The sequence below is a fragment of the Electrona antarctica genome (genome assembly GCF_951216825.1).
Source record: "Electrona antarctica genome assembly, chromosome: 12".
In the NCBI taxonomy this organism is placed as follows: domain Eukaryota; kingdom Metazoa; phylum Chordata; class Actinopteri; order Myctophiformes; family Myctophidae; genus Electrona; species Electrona antarctica.
In genome coordinates, this window is record NC_136793.1 from 1,480,999 (window position 1) to 1,503,264 (window position 22,266).

At 46.5% G+C, this 22,266-nt stretch overlaps 1 protein-coding gene across 1 annotated transcript in view; it reads left to right on the top strand.

Annotated features, from left to right (window-relative positions):
* LOC306933679 (uncharacterized protein) overlaps window positions 1–22,266 on the top strand; it is a gene marked incomplete at both ends in the record, with an annotated part of 243,238 nt that overhangs the window by 150,757 nt on the left and 70,215 nt on the right. The window contains 6 exons of the mRNA XM_079515989.1: window positions 8,154–8,250; window positions 12,982–13,047; window positions 13,172–13,220; window positions 14,924–14,983; window positions 18,456–18,530; window positions 21,061–21,144. Of these exons, the coding sequence (XP_079372115.1) occupies window positions 8,154–8,250; window positions 12,982–13,047; window positions 13,172–13,220; window positions 14,924–14,983; window positions 18,456–18,530; window positions 21,061–21,144 (431 nt within the window). The remainder of the gene's footprint in view (window positions 1–8,153; window positions 8,251–12,981; window positions 13,048–13,171; window positions 13,221–14,923; window positions 14,984–18,455; window positions 18,531–21,060; window positions 21,145–22,266) is intronic.

Here is a 22,266-nt window from a genome sequence, read left to right on the forward strand (position 1 = left end):
TTTAGCCCATTTTGGGTGGGAACCCCTGTTGGTGGTTTAAGCATTATGTTATACTTTAGCTATTGAAAAATAGCAGATCTACAAGCTCATAGCGCTTCTGGGGGGGGGGGTCCCTGGAACAACATATTTTCAGATGGGAGTCCACGGCCAAATACAGATAATTCTGGGGGTCCTTGACATGAAAAAGGTTGAGCCCCACTGACATAGAAACATAGGTTTTTCAGAAAACTGTCCGTGACTTCAGTGATGCTTGCGGAACTCGACTACGTCTCGTTCCTGACCGCATCACTGTTGTGGCTATAATCACGTTAAACCACACCCTCTCGTGTAATATTGCTTGATTAGCTGTGTGGCACTGCCAAGGGGCTGCATCATGGAGGGTTGGGGACTGGGGGATGGAGTGGTCCCACTGCCAAGGGGCTGCAGGGGGAGGGTGGGGGACTGGGGGATGGAGTGGTCCCACTGCCAAGGGGCTGCAGGGGGAGGGTGGGGGGACTGGGGGATGGAGTGGTTCCCACTGCCAAGGGGCTGCAGGGGGAGGGTGGGGGACTGGGGGATGGAGTGGTCCCACTGCCAAGGGGCTGCATCATGGAGGGTGGGGGACTGGGGGATGGAGTGGTCCCACTGCCAAGGGGCTGCAGGGGGAGGGTGGGGGACTGGGGGATGGAGTGGTCCCACTGCCAAGGGGCTGCAGGGGGAGGGTGGGGGACTGGGGGATGGAGTGGTCCCACTGCCAAGGGGCTTCATCATGGAGGGTGGGGGACTGGGGGATGGAGTGGTCCCACTGCCAAGGGGCTGCAGGGGGAGGGTGGGGGACTGGGGGATGGAGTGGTCCCACTGCCAAGGGGCTGCAGGGGGAGGGTGGGGGACTGGGGGATGGAGTGGTCCCACTGCCAAGGGGCTGCAGGGGGAGGGTGGGGGACTGGGGGATGGAGTGGTCCCACTGCCAAGGGGCTGCATCATGGAGGGTTGGGGACTGGGGGATGGAGTGGTCCCACTGCCAAGGGGCTGCAGGGGGAGGGTGGGGGACTGGGGGATGGAGTGGTCCCACTGCCAAGGGGCTGCAGGGGGAGGGTGGGGGACTGGGGGATGGAGTGGTCCCACTGCCAAGGGGCTGCATCATGGAGGGTGGGGGACTGGGGGATGGAGTGGTCCCACTGCCAAGGGGCTGCAGGGGGAGGGTGGGGGACTGGGGGATGGAGTGGTCCCACTGCCAAGGGGCTGCAGGGGGAGGGTGGGGGACTGGGGGATGGAGTGGTCCCACTGCCAAGGGGCTGCAGGGGGAGGGTGGGGGACTGGGGGATGGAGTGGTCCCACTGCCAAGGGGCTGCAGGGGGAGGGTGGGGGACTGGGGGATGGAGTGGTCCCACTGCCAAGGGGCTGCAGGGGGAGGGTGGGGGACTGGGGGATGGAGTGGTCCCACTGCCAAGGGGCTGCATCATGGAGGGTGGGGGACTGGGGGATGGAGTGGTCCCACTGCCAAGGGGCTGCAGGGGGAGGGTGGGGGACTGGGGGATGGAGTGGTTCCCACTGCCAAGGGGCTGCAGGGGGAGGGTGGGGGACTGGGGGATGGAGTGGTCCCACTGCCAAGGGGCTGCAGGGGGAGGGTGGGGGACTGGGGGATGGAGTGGTCCCACTGCCAAGGGGCTGCAGGGGGAGGGTGGGGGACTGGGGGATGGAGTGGTCCCACTGCCAAGGGGCTGCAGGGGGAGGGTGGGGGACTGGGGGATGGAGTGGTCCCACTGCCAAGGGGCTGCAGGGGGAGGGTGGGGGACTGGGGGATGGAGTGGTCCCACTGCCAAGGGGCTGCAGGGGGAGGGTGGGGGACTGGGGGATGGAGTGGTCCCACTGCCAAGGGGCTGCAGGGGGAGGGTGGGGGACTGGGGGATGGAGTGGTCCCACTGCCAATGGGCTGCATCATGGAGGGTGGGGGACTGGGGGATGGAGTGGTCCCACTGCCAAGGGGCTGCAGGGGGAGGGTGGGGGACTGGGGGATGGAGTGGTCCCACTGCCAAGGGGCTGCAGGGGGAGGGTGGGGGACTGGGGGATGGAGTGGTCCCACTGCCAAGGGGCTGCAGGGGGAGGGTGGGGGACTGGGGGATGGAGTGGTCCCACTGCCAAGGGGCTGCAGGGGGAGGGTGGGGGACTGGGGGATGGAGTGGTCCCACTGCCAAGGGGCTGCAGGGGGAGGGTGGGGGACTGGGGGATGGAGTGGTCCCACTGCCAAGGGGCTTCATCATGGAGGGTGGGGGACTGGGGGATGGAGTGGTCCCACTGCCAAGGGGCTTCATCATGGAGGGTGGGGGACTGGGGGATGGAGTGGTCCCACTGCCAAGGGGCTGCAGGGGGAGGGTGGGGGACTGGGGGGTGGAGTGGAATGGAGATTGAGGTCTTTTTGTCATTGTTATAGGAAAAGAAAGTCTGAATGTCTGCCGCCGGGCGTATCATTCCTATTAGGAGATAAGTGAGGCAGAGTCAGCGTGGGCCGTTTAGTATCTCCTAAAAAGGGTATTGGAGGAAGCAAAATAGACTGTGTGTGTGTGTGTGTGTGTGTGTGTGTGTGTGTGTGTGTGTGTGTGTGTGTGTGTGTGTGTGTGTGTGTGAGTGAGTGAGTGAGTGAGTGAGTGAGTGAGTGAGTGAGTGAGTGAGTGAGTGAGTGAGTGAGTGAGTGAGTGAGTGAGTGAGTGAGTGAGTGAGTGAGTGAGTGAGTGTGTGTGTGTGTGTGTGTGTGAGTGAGTGGGCAGTGTGCGACTGTGCATGCATGTGTGTGTGTGCCTATACAAGACGAGAGAGAGAGAGAGAGAGAGAGAGAGAGAGAGAGAGAGAGAGAGAGAGAGAGAGAGAGAGAGAGAGAGAGAGAGAGAGAGAGAGAGAGAGAGACAGAGACAGAGACAGAGACAGAGACAGAGACAGAGACAGAGACAGAGAGAGAGAGAGAGAGAGAGACACGTGGCTGTTATTTCCGCATTTCTACACACTAAAAATCCTCAGAGATAATGTAACTCTTCTGAGAGAGAGTGCACATTCACAGAACCAAAGAGGTTCTTATTAACCAAATGGGCAGGTCTGTAACTCAGTACGAATGCAACAAAATGGACCGTTATTGGTTCCAGTCGTTCACTCTCTGAGTTAAAGTTAGTGCAAGTGATATTTCTCGGTTAAAACAAAAACGTTTTTTATTTTTTATTTTGTGAAAACAGTGAAACCTTAGAGTGATAGTTCAGTAACGGGTCTTCCCATCTCTCTAATAAGCAGGATTACATTTCCTGCAAAGGTTGTCAGGATCGGCATTGGAACCCGGTGACACGCTGTCAGATGGAACCCGGTGACACGCTGTCAGATGGATCTTTTGTCCGCATTGCAGCCTAGGTGCCAGCGTGCCGCTACGCCAGCGACTCGGGCCAGAGAATACATTTTCAAAATTAATTTTCATCCAACCCGTTCAATTCACCCATATTCATGAGCACCAGTAGCTATCATAGTTTTATGCTCATTTCTTCCCGTCATTCCACTTCCAATTTCACTCGTTTATCCTCGTTTATCCTCGTTTATCCTCGTTTATCCTCGTTTATCCTCGTTTATCCTCGTTTATCCTCGTTTATCCCGGCGTATCCATATTGAATAAAAGTGGTATCGTTTATCCCGGCGTATCCATATTGAATAAAAGTGCTATCCCGACTACTCTATAGTAGTGGTTCAGTCAGACAACTCACGGAATAGATTAAAACAATATTTATTGTAGAATGAGAATACAAGTGTGCATATGATATTTGACTTGGCGTTCGGCTCTGCTGCATTTTCTCCCTGCTCGGCACGTTTAAGCACCAACATAAAACATTAAGAGCAGGGAGATAGATATACAATAACCCCCCCCCCCCCCCCCCCCCCATGGGGAGCATAAATAACAGAGCCCACCGGTGGTGCTGGGGTGGTGGTGGGAGCAAACATCACATACAACCAGGAACCATAGCAGAAGGAAGGCAGGAAGAGCATGCAGTCTAGTGAGCTTAAGTAGCCCGCCCAATTGGTCAGCTGACTGCCGCATCGGCGAATGACGTGTGGGACTTGCACGCACTTATACACCCACATAGAAATTCAGCATGTTAACCCCTTGAGTATAGAATGCGCCTTTGAGCACGGCATGAACTCCCTCGAGTGTGACTGACTGAACTAACTCCGCACTCATTTGACAACCAGTGGTCCTTGAGGGAGTTCCTGGTCCCCAGATAAATGATGTAACCAAATGGACCCTTATTAGTTCTAACTTTTGAGAGCGTAAAATGGATCCAATTACGGGTCCGTTTGGTTTAATTTTACGCTCTGAAGAGTTAAATCATTGTTAAACATCTGACATTTACAAGAAGTCTACATAATTAGAGAGAAGGGAATTCTGGACAAAATCCTATCCAACGATAACAACATTCTTTAGTTTTGGATCATTAAGTCTAAATCTCATCAAACGGTCCATGGCTGACATGCTGAATACATAATGAGCCTTGGTATGAAAAAGGTCTGCCTCCCCCTGGCCAGCCGGGGCGCCTGATGGAGGGGAAAGGAACTGGTTGGAATAATAATAATGAATTGCATTTTTATAGCGCTTTTCCAAGTGCTCAAAGCGCTTTACAACGGTTCATTCATTCACACATTGGGAGGTGAAGCGGCGAACAGTCGACGCCAGCGTCCTCACTTCCCACATTCACACACCGACGGTGGCGAGCTGATCTCACACCGACCGACTCATTGGAGGCAGTGTAGGGTTCAGTGTCTTGCCCAAGGACACTTCGACATGTGGACAAGAGGTGCCAGGATTCGAACCGCCGACCCAGGGATCATTGGACGACCTGCTCTACCTCCTGAGCCACAGCCGAATAACGTGTTCCTTCCACGCGCTACGTCCAACCAGGGAAACTCCCCCCTGTCAGGTGTAAAGGAGCAACTTGGACACTCATGCATGAAGGAAAGCATTGGTTCAAGTCCGTTGCTCTCCCCAGGTTGGCGTAGGGTGTGTAGAGCCCAGGATCACATTAGATAATTGACACAGGGGTGAAAAATGGGTTACAAAATCGTGGGATAAAAATTATGAGAAGAAATAAAAAAGGTAGAAAACCACTGCAGCTCTATAGCAATGGCTGCAAACAGAATATAAACATAGATCTATTTACCACTCGACACAAAATAAAATCCCTTTATGCACCTCTAAATGACCACTATAAGGAGTGTGTGCTCCATGTCAGCTCTAGCTTCGTCACTGAAGCCTCCACTGTGGCTGACGGAGAAAGAACAACATCTCTTCTAATGGAAATGTCACACCTCGCCACAGGGCGCCGTCAGTCAACATGTCTGCTGTGTGTGTGTGTGTTGTTTGCGGCTGCCCAGGTTTCAAATCATTTTAGTATTGACGCCAGTGCTCGATCTAAGGAAAACATTTCACTTCAGATGAAGCTGCAGGTGGCTGGCATGGCATGTGTGTTCCAATTGGAAAAAAACAACATAATTATTAGTTCAAGCAACTAGTGCCACCCGCTGGCTGTCACGTGTAACTGGCAGCCCTGCCAGAGGTTGTTGTGTGCACTAGTATGCTGTAATCACATGCATGCACCCATAGGGGTTTGTATTTATAGCGTGGGGAGAAATGTGTTCAGAGTCGCATTTATAATGGGGAGAACGAGACATGTTGTACATACAGTACGCACATGCACATGCATGTGGCCGTGTGCAACACACACACACACACACACACACACACACACACACACACACACACACACACACACACACACACACACACACACACACACACACACACACACACGCGCGCACACACACACACTGTGCATGATCCAATCTCGATGCATGGATTCCATCGAGATTGGATCATTTGATAAATAGGACTTAGCACTTACAGTAGCAAGGCTTACTGGGAGGGTTCCATGGCTATAATTAGCATATTCCTAACATGGAGAAGTCGCTGTTACCTCGGCCCCTTCATATCTATCTCTACTATAGCATGTAATGATTCACTACCTCGGTGCCTTCATATCTATCTCTACTATAGCATGTAATGATTCACTACCTCGGTCCCTTCATATCTATCTCTACTATAGCATGTAATGATTCACTACCTCGGTGCCTTCATATCTATCTCTACTATAGCATGTAATGATTCACTACCTCGGTCCCTTCATATCTATCTCTACTATAGCATGTAATGATTCACTACCTCGGTGCCTTCATATCTATCTCTACTATAGCATGTAATGATTCACTACCTCGGTCCCTTCATATCTATCTCTACTATAGCATGTAATGATTCACTACCTCGGTGCCTTCATATCTATCTCTACTATAGCATGTAATGATTCACTACCTCGGTCCCTTCATATCTATCTCTACTATAGCATGTAATGATTCACTACCTCGGTCCCTTCATATCTATCTCTACTCTAGCATGTAATGATTCATATCTATCTCTACTATAGCATGTAATGATTCACTACCTCGGTCCCTTCATATCTATCTCTACTATAGCATGTAATGATACCTCGGTCCCTTCATATCTATCTCTACTATAGCATGTAATGATTCACTACCTCGGTCCCTTCATATCTATCTCTACTATCGCATGTAATGATTCACTACCTCGGTCCCTTCATATCTATCTCTACTATAGCATGTAATGATTCACTACCTCGGTGCCTTCATATCTATCTCTACTATAGCATGTAATGATTCACTACCTCGGTCCCTTCATATCTATCTCTACTATAGCATGTAATGATTCACTACCTCGGTCCCTTCATATATATCTCTACTATAGCATGTAATGATTCACTACCTCGGTCCCTTCATATCTATCTCTACTATAGCATGTAATGATTCACTACCTCGGTCCCTTCATATCTATCTCTACTATAGCATGTAATGATTCACTACCTCGGTGCCTTCATATCTATCGCTACTATAGCATGTAATGATTCATATCTATCTACTATAGCATGTAATGATTCACTACCTCGGTCCCTTCATATCTATCTCTACTATAGCATGTAATGATTCACTCAACCATTATACGATTTTTGAAACACAAATGTGTTTTCCAGACAAAATTACCACATTTCTGACTGTTTTCTCTTTTCCTCTTTTCAGCGCATGTAGCAAATGATTATCTTATAAAAAGATCCTGTATTTTCTTCTGTTTGCGGTTTTCTGTTGTTTGCATCACGATACATCTTTTATTACGTCGATTTAAATCGATTTGTGCCACTGTCGTGCGACGAAGTGGAGCATTAATAAAAACAAACAAACATAAGACGTTGGAATATGGAAATGAGATTTCTGCCCCAGAGCAACGATATATAGGCTAATATGCATCTGTTCTTGTTCTTCATGGCCCTTGTTGCTTTTGCTCCTTATGTGAACATAAATAAATAATTCTGACCTCTATGTATGGTATGTTGTGCTGCATGCTATATAATGTACTTTGTAACGGGTCCATTTGGGTCCATATTGTACACTCTCTAAGCTGAATTAACACTCAGGATTTGACGGTGTAAAGGTGTCCCCAGTGTGAATGTGTCTGTTATTGTAAAGGTGTCCCCAGTGTGAATGTGTCTGTTATTGTAAAGGTGTCCCCAGTGTGAATGTGTCTGTTATTGTAAAGGTGTCCCCAGTGTGAATGTGTCTGTTATTGTAAAGGTGTCCCCAGTGTGAATGTGTCTGTTATTGTAAAGGTGTCCCCAGTGTGAATGTGTCTGTTATTGTAAAGGTGTCCCCAGTGTGAATGTGTCTGTTATTGTAAAGGTGTCCCCAGTGTGAATGTGTCTGTTATTGTAAAGGTGTCCCCAGTGTGAATGTGTCTGTTATTGTAAAGGTTTCCCCAGTGTGAATGTGTCTGTTATTGTAAAGGTGTCCCCAGTGTGAATGTGTCTGTTATTGTAAAGGTGTCCCTGCTTTCATATGACATGAAAAAACGAAAATTTAAAAAAATCCAATGGCAGTCCCTCAGTCAAATTTGGACACATATTATTGTCCACTCATGGTGTACGTCCGTGGCAAAAAATATAATTTTGACAAAAATGTCCACCACAAGCCCGCATGGTGATGACCCCTGACCCCTGACCCCTGGTCGTGTCGTGTGTTTTTCTGCTCCTCAGGTCTGAGAATCCGCCTGTTCAACTTCTCTCTGAAGCTGCTGACGTGTTTCCTCTATGTGATGAGAGTGTGGCTGGACAACCCTGAAGACGTGGGATGGTGAGAGTCGTTCGCCACCCTGCCACCCATGCACGCCCTGCCACCCTGCCACCCATGCACCTGTAGTGTTTGTTTTTTGGCAGCACATTTATATTTTAGTTTAGTCTTTGGAATTAAACTATAGTCTTAGTCACCTGGAATGTTTTAGTGTTATTCTAGTCTTAGACTAAATCTACAGTTGATCTAGTCAACCAAAATTGTGTTTTGGCGGGCCTTGTTGCCGTCGTAATGGCTGACAAAAAACAAGAGCAGTAATGCAATACAGTGAGGACATGGATGACAAAAAAAATAAAAGATCAATTCAAAGCAAGGGTGTAGAAGTGGGTCTTGAGCTGCGCTTTAAAAATGTCTACAGAGGCTGCCTGTCGAAGGTACAGTGGGAGTTTGTTCCACGCCGTCGGCCCCTAGAAGCAAAAAGCTGCTTCCCCGTATTTTTTAGTTGCCATTTTTTAGGCAAAGCGAGCAGGCCAGCAGTGGAAGACCTTAGGGGGCAGTTTGGGACATATTTTGGCAGGCAGTCATGTAGGTAGGAAGGTGCGAGACCATTGAGAGCTTTATAAACAAGTAAAATAATTTTAAAATCAATCCTAAAAACAACCGGAAGCCAGTGCAGTGAAGCCAAAACTGGAGTAATATGTTCTCTCATCTTAGTTCTAGTTTGATTGATTGATTGAAGAATTTATTAACAGTTTGCAGAATTACAGTACAATTCAAGCACAAACTCAATACAAAGGCTGTTAACTGTGAGTGGACGACCCAATTAAGCATTACACTTGTTTCCAATAGGGTCCACCATGTTCAAATCATCAAAACATTTAGAGACGTACAAATAGACACTTCTATAGACAGAACAGGAATTCATCATAAAGGAGGTAAAAAGGGAAAAGTTAAGTTAAGACTCTGGCTGCTGCATTTTGGACAAGTTGTAATCTGTCAGTTGTTTTCTTAGGCAATCCAGAAAAAAGTGCATTGCAGTAATCAAGCCGAGAAAAAACAAAGGCGTGGATTAGCGTTTTTGCATCGTCCAATGACAAATAGGCTCTGATTCGTGCAATATTTCTAAGGTGAAAAAAAGCAATCTTGGTAACATGATTAATGTGTGAATTAAAATTAAATTCTAAAAGTTGTTCATTGTTCCAGATACGCCTGTATACAGCTTTGCATTTGGGCATTTTAGTCAAATGACAATATAATATTACTCATATTGCTGTGGCAATAATGCAAATAATGGTGACACTAAACATATTACAGCCCTTCTGCAGCATGAACTTATAACTGAGTCGTGTCTATCCACCTCTAGCATCATCTGATAATATTTGCAGTTTGTTTATCAATATCAGGATGTAATTATTGTGTTGGTGCATCATGTGTCTTATCTCGCTCCAAGTACTGTAACATAAAGGCCGGTCCTCGTCTCTCAGTGCAGCGGTGTGGAATTCATACCTATAATAGATGGTTGTTATCGTGCTCCGTGTTGGCAGCGCTAAAGGATAGATGGTTGTTATGGTGCAGTGTGCTGGCAGCGCTAAAGGATAGATGGTTGTTATCGTGCAGCGTGCTGGCAGCGCTAAAGGATAGATGGTTGTTATCGTGCTCCGTGCTGGCAGCGCTAAAGGATAGATGGTTGTTATGGTGCACCGTGCTGGCAGCGCTAAAGGATAGATGGTTGTTATGGTGCTCCGTGCTGGCAGCGCTAAAGGATAGATGGTTGTTATGGTGCACCGTGCTGGCAGCGCTAAAGGATAGATGGTTGTTATGGTGCACCGTGCTGGCAGCGCTAAAGGATAGATGGTTGTTATCGTGCACCGTGCTGGCAGCGCTAAAGGATAGATGGTTGTTATGGTGCACCGTGCTGGCAGCGCTAAAGGATAGATGGTTGTTATGGTGCTCCGTGCTGGCAGCGCTAAAGGATAGATGGTTGTTATGGTGCTCCGTGCTGGCAGCGCTAAAGGATAGATGGTTGTTATGGTGCACCGTGCTGGCAGCGCTAAAGGATAGATGGTTGTTATCGTGCACCGTGCTGGCAGCGCTAAAGGATAGATGGTTGTTATGGTGCACCGTGCTGGCAGCGCTAAAGGATAGATGGTTGTTATGGTGCTCCGTGCTGGCAGCGCTAAAGGATAGATGGTTGTTATGGTGCACCGTGCTGGCAGCGCTAAAGGATAGATGGTTGTTATCGTGCAGCGTGCTGGCAGCGCTAAAGGATAGATGGTTGTTATGGTGCTCCGTGCTGGCAGCGCTAAAGGATAGATGGTTGTTATGGTGCACCGTGCTGGCAGCGCTAAAGGATAGATGGTTGTTATGGTGCACCGTGCTGGCAGCGCTAAAGGATAGATGGTTGTTATGGTGCACCGTGCTGGCAGCGCTAAAGGATAGATGGTTGTTATGGTGCACCGTGCTGGCAGCGCTAAAGGATAGATGGTTGTTATGGTGCACCGTGCTGGCAGCGCTAAAGGATAGATGGTTGTTATGGTGCACCGTGCTGGCAGCGCTAAAGGATAGATGGTTGTTATGGTGCACCGTGCTGGCAGCGCTAAAGGATAGATGGTTGTTATGGTGCACCGTGCTGGCAGCGCTAAAGGATAGATGGTTGTTATGGTGCACCGTGCTGGCAGCGCTAAAGGATAGATGGTTGTTATGGTGCACCGTGCTGGCAGCGCTAAAGGATAGATGGTTGTTATGGTGCACCGTGCTGGCAGCGCTAAAGGATAGATGGTTGTTATCGTGCACCGTGCTGGCAGCGCTAAAGGATAGATGGTTGTTATGGTGCACCGTGCTGGCAGCGCTAAAGGATAGATGGTTGTTATGGTGCACCGTGCTGGCAGCGCTAAAGGATAGATGGTTGTTATGGTGCACCGTGCTGGCAGCGCTAAAGGATAGATGGTTGTTATGGTGCACCGTGCTGGCAGCGCTAAAGGATAGATGGTTGTTATCGTGCAGCGTGCTGGCAGCGCTAAAGGATAGATGGTTGTTATGGTGCACCGTGCTGGCAGCGCTAAAGGATAGATGGTTGTTATCGTGCAGCGTGCTGGCAGCGCTAAAGGATAGATGGTTGTTATCGTGCAGCGTGCTGGCAGCGCTAAAGGATAGATGGTTGTTATGGTGCAGCGTGCTGGCAGCGCTAAAGGATAGATGGTTGTTATGGTGCACCGTGCTGGCAGCGCTAAAGGATAGATGGTTGTTATCGTGCACCGTGCTGGCAGCGCTAAAGGATAGATGGTTGTTATCGTGCACCGTGCTGGCAGCGCTAAAGGATAGATGGTTGTTATGGTGCACCGTGCTGGCAGCGCTAAAGGATAGATGGTTGTTATGGTGCACCGTGCTGGCAGCGCTAAAGGATAGATGGTTGTTATGGTGCACCGTGCTGGCAGCGCTAAAGGATAGATGGTTGTTATGGTGCACCGTGCTGGCAGCGCTAAAGGATAGATGGTTGTTATGGTGCACCGTGCTGGCAGCGCTAAAGGATAGATGGTTGTTATGGTGCAGCGTGCTGGCAGCGCTAAAGGATAGATGGTTGTTATGGTGCAGCGTGCTGGCAGCGCTAAAGGATAGATGGTTGTTATCGTGCAGCGTGCTGGCAGCGCTAAAGGATAGATGGTTGTTATGGTGCACCGTGCTGGCAGCGCTAAAGGATAGATGGTTGTTATGGTGCAGCGTGCTGGCAGCGCTAAAGGATAGATGGTTGTTATGGTGCACCGTGCTGGCAGCGCTAAAGGATAGATGGTTGTTATGGTGCACCGTGCTGGCAGCGCTAAAGGATAGATGGTTGTTATCGTGCACCGTGCTGGCAGCGCTAAAGGATAGATGGTTGTTATGGTGCACCGTGCTGGCAGCGCTAAAGGATAGATGGTTGTTATGGTGCACCGTGCTGGCAGCGCTAAAGGATAGATGGTTGTTATGGTGCACCGTGCTGGCAGCGCTAAAGGATAGATGGTTGTTATGGTGCACCGTGCTGGCAGCGCTAAAGGATAGATGGTTGTTATCGTGCACCGTGCTGGCAGCGCTAAAGGATAGATGGTTGTTATGGTGCACCGTGCTGGCAGCGCTAAAGGATAGATGGTTGTTATGGTGCACCGTGCTGGCAGCGCTAAAGGATAGATGGTTGTTATGGTGCACCGTGCTGGCAGCGCTAAAGGATAGATGGTTGTTATCGTGCACCGTGCTGGCAGCGCTAAAGGATAGATGGTTGTTATGGTGCACCGTGCTGGCAGCGCTAAAGGATAGATGGTTGTTATGGTGCACCGTGCTGGCAGCGCTAAAGGATAGATGGTTGTTATGGTGCACCGTGCTGGCAGCGCTAAAGGATAGATGGTTGTTATCGTGCACCGTGCTGGCAGCGCTAAAGGATAGATGGTTGTTATCGTGCACCGTGCTGGCAGCGCTAAAAGACGCAGCAGGCTGTTCCTTTATGGCAGTAAACTGACTGGACCATTTCCCCACAGGGGCTTGTTTTCTAGGCTCGCTGCGTGCGTGCGTGCGTGCGTGCGTGCGTGCGTGCGTGCGTGCGTGCGTGCCTGCGTGCGTGCGTGCGTGTGTGCGTGCGTGCGTGCGTGCGTGCGTGCGTGCGTGCGTGCGTGCGTGCGTGCGTGCGTGCGTGCGTGCGTGCGTGCGTGCGTGCGTGCGTGCGTGCGTGCCTGCGTGCGTGCCTGCGTGCGTGCGTGCTCGTTCACACTCATAGACACATGAATGGAGGCAAATCTTTCACACTTTTTCTCCCGTTTTCTTTCACAGTCCAAACTGTCAGAACAGCACAAGGAGTTCACAAGGAGAACCCAAAGACAACGACACAATCAACTGGTAAGATGACGTGAATTATGTGACACATTCGGTTATCCATGTAGCAATTATATGGTGTATGTATGAGCTATGAAACAAGACAAATGTTTAATCAGTTGCACCTTTTTGCCTTCTGTTTTGACAGGGAGTTGATCTTTTGGGTTAACAGACGGGTTCCAGTATGGGCGATACAGGTGAGAGGAAATGAACTGCGAGGCACCATCACTAGCACACGTCCCAAGCGGTGGCGTCCCGTTCACTTCCGTTCTATTCAAAGTGAAGGAGTCTCAAGGTTCACGTTGCGGCGCTTGGGATGCGTGGAGTTCAGTGCGTGGAGTTCAACACTGGGGAACTTTGATCGGGCACCAACCAATAGGAAAGAAGCGTGTGGTTGACCTCACTTGGCAGGCATTTCACTGCTAGTTCCTTTCAGTGAGCCAATCACCAGAGGCGGACTTACAGTACCATTGGGCTAGGGTGGGCTACAGCCCGGGGGGGGGCTCCAAAAATGCTTTTTTTCCGCACAGCACAGCACAGGGGGACCCTGGAATTTGGTCTAGCCCGGGGCCCCTTGGGAGGGTAAATCCGGCCCTGCCAATCACAAGACAACATCTGTAACCGTTCACAACAAGCACAATAACTATAAAGATATATATATATATATATATATATATATAGCTTTAAAGCTGTAAAAAAAAACAAGCTCGTTTGGACATTTTTGAAAATTGTGTATATTGCAAGTGTATGCAATATGCATGCGTTGGCAACTCCCCTTCACACATACGTGCCCTTTCAAGAAACCGTAAGCTCCTGAGTGTTAATTCAAATAACATTTGTACATTTCCAACTTAAGGGTTGCAAGTAAAATATGCATTTTATTTTTTTCAAAAATAGTGAAAAATGCCCATTCTACAAGCCCACAATGCATTCCATCGCGACTTGATTGATTGATTGATTGATTGATTGATTGAATATTTTATTAGACAAAAAGATATAAGAAAAAGTCCTTCTGCACACCTACAATGGACAGGTGCGTCGGATAAATGGAACTGAGAAGTAGAGAAAAAGAATCCCGCACACTGTCTTCACTTGAGTTTAGATTTATTGAGCAACGTTTCGGACGTCAGGCCTTCATTAGACAAAAAGAAAAATGCAAACAGCACAATATGTACAGTCAGGTGTTTTGGTCCAAAGGGATTTCCGAAGAAAGACCAGCGGCAGCGGTGGCCGAACGGTTTGCGGAGCGGTCTTGATACCGGAAGGTCGCCAGTTCGTATCCCCGGACCGGCACGTTAAAATTACCACCGCTGAAGTGCCCTTGAGCAAGGCATTGAACCACTACCATGAAATGTTCTATGAGCAGGGCCTGGCTGTAAACAAGTATCTGATGCTTAGTCCAGTTACCCTGGGTAAATATAGTAACTTTACTTTGCTTTGCTACCTTGCGGTCACTCAATCAACACACACTTATTATCGTAGGTCTGGGTCCCGGCCGGGGGGGAGACACACATACATTTCTCTGTTGTGGTCTCACACTGAAACAGTGTGGGAATCCCTCTAGACTCAATAAAAAACAATAAAAAACGGACAGTGGGGAAATTTATCTCAGAGTTCAACACCAAGAGCGAAAGCGATTTAGCGAGTTTTATAGCCATTTGTCGAGAGGCTGATGCTCCATAACCTGACTGCTGCCCCATCTGGCGGAGTCAGGTTAGATGCTCCACAGAGGCTGAGCGGCTGATGCTCCACAGAGGCTGTGTAGCTGGTGCTCCACAGAGGCTGTGTAGCTGGTGCTCCACAGAGGCTGAGCAGCTGATGCTCCACAGAGGCTGAGCAGATTGCGTGAGTCGTGCTGTTCTAATCTGTCTCCCTCCTCTTCTCCTCCTCTCTGTCTCAGGTGACGGTGGCCTTAATCAGTTTCCTGGAGACCATGCTGATCACATATCTCTGCTACAAGGTAAGGAGACCATGCTGATCACATATCTCTGCTACAAGGTAAGGAGACCATGCTGATCACATATCTCTGCTACAAGGTAAGGAGACCATGCTGATCACATATCTCTGCTACAAGGTAAGGAGACCATGCTGATCACATATCTCTGCTACAAGGTAAGGAGACCATGCTGATCACATATCTCTGCTACAAGGTAAGGAGACCATGCTGATCACATATCTCTGCTACAAGGTAAGGAGACCATGCTGATCACATATCTCTGCTACAAGGTAAGGAGACCATGCTGATCACATATCTCTGCTACAAGGTAAGGAGACCATGCTGATCACATATCTCTGCTACAAGGTAAGGAGACCATGCTGATCACATATCTCTGCTACAAGGTAAGGAGACCATGCTGATCACATATCTCTGCTACAAGGTAAGGAACCTGGCAGACAGTGGTGGAAGAAGTGTTTTTACGCAAGTAAAAAGAATGAATAGCCTACCATAATATACTGTAGAAATACTGTGTTACAAGTAAAAGGCTGTTATTCAACATGTGAACTTGTAGAACGGCTATATTTAAAATCAAGTTTTCAAATAACTGTAGTGGAGTAGAGATCACACTTGTGTGAAGTGAGGGGCGCCCACTGTATTTATTTCGGCCACATGATGTCTTACGTCGTCATTTAGTGCCCTGAAACAAGCATTAAAGTCCATACAAAAAACGAATTACATCACATGTGCTCTGAACAAGCATTACAGTCCATACAAAAAACTAATTACATCACATGTGCTCTGAACAAGCAATAAAGTCCATACAAAAAACTAATTACATCACATGTGCTCTGAACAAGCATTACAGTCCATACAAAAAACTAATTACATCACATGTGCTCTGAACAAGCATTACAGTCCATACAAAAAACTAATTACATCACATGTGCTCTGAACAAGCATTAAAGTCCATACAAAAAACGAATTACATCACATGTGCTCTGAACAAGCATTACAGTCCATACAAAAAACTAATTACATCACATGTGCTCTGAACAAGCATTACAGTCCATACAAAAAACTAATTACATCACATGTGCTCTGAACAAGCATTACAGTCCATACAAAAAACTAATTACATCACATGTGCTCTGAACAAGCATTACAGTCCATACAAAAAACTAATTACATCACATGTGCTCTGAACAAGCATTACAGTCCATACAAAAAACTAATTACATCACATGTGCTCTGAACAAGCATTAAAAATCCCATAGACTTCATGGCTGCCATATGACTTCAAAAGCCACACAGTGGAGGGGCTGCTGGTGCCCCTCAAAAACTACTCGGGAAAATGAAAAAGTATGGAAAAATGGACACACTCAAGTAAAGTAAAAGTACCGTAAAATTGTACTTGAGTAAATGTACTTAGTTACTCTCCACCTGGCCACCGTGGCCATTTCCTGCTCCCCGGTGTAACCACTGTCTGACAGCCAGTGGGTGTGTATTACAGTGTGTCAGTGCTGTATTACAGTGTGTCAGTGCTGTGTACATGACAGCCAGTGGGTGTTTATTACAGTGTGTCAGTGCTGTATTACAGTTTGTCAGTGTTGTGTACATGATAGCCAGTGGGTGTTTATTACAGTGTGTCAGTGCTGTATTACAGTGTGTCAGTGCTGTGTACATGACAGCCAGTGGGTGTTTATTACAGTGTGTCAGTGCTGTATTACAGTGTGTCAGTGCTGTGTACATGACAGCCAGTGGGTGTTTATTACAGTGTGTCAGTGCTGTATTACAGTGTGGCAGTGCTGTGTACATGACAGCCAGTGGGTGTGTATTACAGTGTGTCAGTGCTGTATTACAGTGTGTCAGTGCTGTGTACATGACAGCCAGTGGGTGTTTATTACAGTGTGTCAGTGCTGTATTACAGTGTGTCAGTGCTGTGTACATGACAGCCAGTGGGTGTTTATTACAGTGTGTCAGTGCTGTATTACAGTGTGTCAGTGCTGTGTACATGACAGCCAGTGGGTGTCCGATTTTGTGAGAGAAATAAGCAACCGCAGGTATAGGAAAACATGCCCAAAATAAGTGACTATAGGCCACATGAACATTTAGGGGTTCAAAGTTTTGAACTCTTGATTCCGTCAGTTAAATTAACCCACACCTCAGTCAGGACACCCTCATCTGCATAACAACATGTATTGCATTGTACTTGCGTTGTGGTTGCTCCTGTGATGCTCCAGAACAATCCGTGCAAGCAGAGCCTAAATGTACAGTTATTACGTGAGGCAAGTTTACCCTAATCCTTTAGAATTAAAAAAAAAATCCTTTAGAATTAAAAAAATAAAATCGTTTTTGGATTGAGAATCGAGTTGTTCGTGACCCCAAGAATCGGAATCGAATGGAGGGACACCCAAAGATTCACAGCCCTACACCAAACAATGAGGTCATTGAAATGTAAAAGTGTGAGAACCTCTGATTTACCGGATGCTGAGACAATCTATTCAGATTGGAGTCACTCAGCACGGACCAGCATGCTTCTATTGGACGTTGTCCCTGTTCTTCTGTACTGCATATATTTGTACAATAATAGAGCGCATATGTATTATGCAGCAGAAATGTAATCATATGCAGGAAGCAAAAAGTTATCTTATAAGTCAAACAGTGGTTAAGCTTGTTAAAAGTGTCCCTGCTGTGCTTATATAGTACCAACACAAGCCAGGGAATACATGATGAACACGGTAACTATAAATGAACACAATTAGGTTAAAAATATAGCTTAATACGCGAGCATTGATTTCGACCACCCCATTACTTACAGCAACATATTGTAACTTCAGTAGGCTAGACGCTCTGATCAATGTGAGATCACTAGTACTAACACAGCATCAAACAAAGAAGTGGTCGATTTAGATTTATTTCCTCCCCTCAGCGCAGCATCAGCCCCGCTGCACTTCAAACGGGCGTATTAACTCAGAGTCGTTATCCTGCCTCTGGTTAACCCATTTTGGGCGGGAACCCCTTTTGGTGTTTCAAGCATTCTGTTATACTTTAGCTATCGAAAAATAGCAGATCTAGAACTTGTAGATCTGCTATCTTTTTAAAATGTGGCGCAAATCTTTGAATATATATTCTTTCACAGTGAACGTTTTTAACTCAAATCTTTGCTTCTGGGAGGTCACTGGAACATATTTTCAGATGGGGGTCGGCGGCCAAATACATATAATTTCTGGGGTCCTTGACATGAAATATTGAGCACCACTGATATAGAAACATTCAGAAAACTGTCAGGATTTAGAAGACATTTTTTTAAATTTCGACGTCAGGCCTAAATGTGTTAATGATGTGTTTTTTCGCTTTTTAAAAAAAATATTTAAAAAAAATTCATAAATAATAAACGAATAAACAGCCTGATACAACTTCACTTGTTTGATCTGGTATATAACTGTTCTAATGACTTCCACTTTCCTTTTTTTCTTTTTCTCGATCTGTACAGGGGAACATCTGGGAGCAGATATTCCAGATGTCTTTCATTCTGGAGATGATCAATACAGTGCCATTTATAATAACGGTGAGTAATTACGCCATCGATCTATAGTTGTACTGCAAGCAATGAAATTAGTGGAGGCAAAAAAGTTGCATTGACATTTCACAATTTTGTTGTTTTTGTGACAAAGTGCCCTGGAGGCTGGTTATACAACTATTTTAAAACCCCTATTAAGGTTTCCACTGTGACCGTCGCCCAGGGAACAGGAGGCTGTTTGTCATTCAGCAGGCCTTTTTTCAGTATCACACAGAGTCTTTGACAGCTGTGTTGTTTTCGTCGACTAAAACTAAGACGAAAAATGTTCGTCGACTACCTTTTTTCACTGTCGAAAACTAAATGGAAACTAAATGAAAACTAAGCCATGGTGACTAAGTAAGTAGCCTTGCTGAGCCATGAGGCCCATAGGGGCAGGAGCCTATCTCCTGTTTCTGTAGCGTGAGGCAGCTTGATGTACAAGTACACCCCCTGGACATGACGCTAGTATGTCGCAAGGGACTTACCCCCAATCCAACCCTTGATGCTGAGTGTCAAGCAAAGTAAGTTGACAAAGTAAAACATATAAATAAAAGCTTTGTGGTGCACTGCCTTCATCAGATGACTAAAGGCCCTATAGTGGCCCGTAGAGGATGCCTGTGTGCCACAACGCGTAGGTGCCTTTTTAAGTTTAGACATCAGAGAAAAGGGGCTTTTCAAATGTTCCACAACAGTTCCTTTGGTCACTCTTCCTTTGTGTTCGTCTTAGAACAGGGCGTGTTTGTGCTGTATGTACAGCATGTCTGTGTGGGCAGTGGTGGAAAGTAACTAAGTACATTTACTTAAGTACTGTACTTAAGTACCATTTTGACCTGAGATCAGATTCCAAAAATGTCTTCTACATCCTGACAGTTTTCTGAAAAAGCTATGTTTCTATGTCAGTCGTTCTTCGATTTAAAAAAAATTGCAGACCTACAAGCTCATAGCGCGCCACTCGGTGGCGCGCTATGAGCTTGTAGATCTGCTATTTTTCAATAGCTAAAGCATAACATAATGCTAACACCAAAAGGGGTTCCCGCCCAAAATGGGTTAAGTACAATTTTGAGGTATTTGTGCTTCACTTGAGTATTTCCAATTTCCAATACTTATACAGAGGCAAATATTGTACTTTTACTCCACTACAATTATTTGAAAACTTTAGTTACTAGTTACTTTGTAGATTTGGATTATTATTATTATTTTTTTAAACAATCCAGTAACCACTTCAGCCCTATTTACATTTCGGCAATTTGAAAATACCAGATCTACAAGCTCAGTTAGCTCACAGGTCGTCACAATGTGACACAGTGTGAGCTTGTAGATCTGGTATTTTCAAAAGATTTGTATACATTTGAAAACTTGACATATGGGACATTCTGCATAATGAGTACTTTCTACTTTTGGTACTTAAGTATGTTGATACCAAATTACCAATACTATTGTACTTTTACTCAAGTACATTTTGAATTCTGAACCTTTTACTTGCAATTTACTAAAAGTAAAGCATTTGAGTACATTTTCCATATTTTGCGTGCGTGCGTGCGTGCGTGCTTGCGTGCTTGCGTGCGTGCGTGCGTGCGTGCGTGCGTGCGTGCGTGCGTGCGTGCGTGCGTGCGTACGTGCGTGTGCGCGTGCGTGCCCAGTATGTCTCCTCAAAAGTACACCAATCACAGCTCTGGGGCTGGCTGTAGGCTGGAGCTGAGTGGGCAGAGAGGCCATCTGGGAGTTGAAAGGTCACCGGTTCGACTCCCGGTCCAGTCCGCCCCGTCTATGTGTCCCTGAGCAAGACACTTAACCCCTAACTGCTTCCCGCCCCGGGCACCAATTATGTCCATATGAATGGCATGCACTGTTCCTAATAGTTAGGAGGGGTACTGTACAGTTGGAGGCCATCGATATTGTCCTTTTATTTTTGCTGAGGTTTGCGTGATCTGCGCAACAGGACAGTTAACCCATTTTGGGCGGGAACCCCTTTTGGTGTTTTAAACATTATGTTATAATTTAGCTATTGAAAAATAGCAGATCTACAAGCTCATGTAGAGCTTGTAGGTCTGCTATTTTTGAAAAATCGTAAAAATATTTATTTCAGAAAACTGGAGGATTTAGAAGGATTTTTTATTTATTTCGAGGTCAGGCCTAAATGGGTCAAATGATAAGGGACAATATCGGTGGCACACAACTGTATGTCCATATGAATGGCATGCACTGTTCCTACTAGTTAGGACTTAGAGGGGTACTGTACATGCAGAGGAGTCATTTCACGTACAGTATGACAGTGACAAATACCCCAACAGCAAGTCATGCCGCTACATGCACAATATCATATCATATCAATTATTTATCAAGAAACAGAAGCTCTTCCGGCCATGAAAGCGGGACATGTCTGTGCGGCACCTTGAATTGCCTTTGTGTGTGAAATGTGCTACTAACTACACAGGGTTGAATTTCCTGGGGTTATTTTTAGGGGTATGTAAAGGAGATTATGTTCTATCCCGGCTTCTGTTGACTTTATCATGTTTTTTTTATCTTCTTTTCCCCCCAGATCTTCTGGGCTCCACTGAGAAACATATTCGTCCCTGTATTTCTCAACTGCTGGTTGGCCAAATGTGCCCTGGAGAACATGATCGTGAGTACAACACTTTCACAGCGTAGGCTGGGCTGCTAAACTTACATAGTCACTTTGTAATTGAGGCATTTAGCCGACACTATTTTCCAGAGCCACTTACAAAGTGCAAGATCAGAGTAAATTGCATGAACCCTAGTCAGCCACGGCAGGGAATAGAGTGCAAAGAGACATCCATTAAACACAACAAATGAACAAGAAGAATACCAGGTATAAACATCAAACCTAGCATACATCTAAACAACATGCTACAGGTATCTATATACATGGTATATATAGGTGTATAGGCATAAACATATACTGTAGATCAGGGTTCCCCAATTAATTTTCCTCAAGGGCCATATTTTGACTAGGGTACCAGGCTGGGGGCCGAGTCCACACGCACAAGGTCGAGGTCTTGCCCTGAAAATTCATTTTCAGGGCAAGACCCCATTTGAAAAGGATGCCCAGTTTGACATGCATAGGCTACTGACCCCCCATTTAGTGTCAAACTAGGGGGTTTTCATGATTCTGAATCCATTGCAAGAATTAGTTTTGCACACAAAACACTCCTTCGCCTAAAAATGGCATAGCCGTTGATGGATTTATAATTAAGATAAAACCCATTTGTTGCATATAAAATGCCATAGGGACAATTAATGATTTACCCAAGATATAAAGGACTGTATTATACTGAATTACGGAGCCACACAGGGCTAAACTATAAAAAATACTTTAGAGAAAGTACTCAAAGAGTACACAGAAATACTCAGCACCACAACAGGCCGAGAGCCTATGACCAAGTTCAATTAGTTTTAACAGGATTACTTTAAGCAGGAAATACTCTTTTAGAAAAATACCTTCAAGTCAATAAAAAGATGAAACCACCAGGAAGAAGGATTGTCCAGTCAGCAGATTATGGTTTAGTTCTATTCATTTTCAGATCAGAGAGACAGAACAGATCCACACACAGCCAAATTACTCTCCCCTGTACCACCAAAAGGGCACAGGGTAGTCTCTGACGAACAATTCATTACAAAGGCATTAATACTGTAGAATTACAATTGTTGATACACTTTCATTGGCTCAATACACAGTTAATTTCCACAATGCCACGCTGGCACTAGGTGTCGAACGCTGATTGGA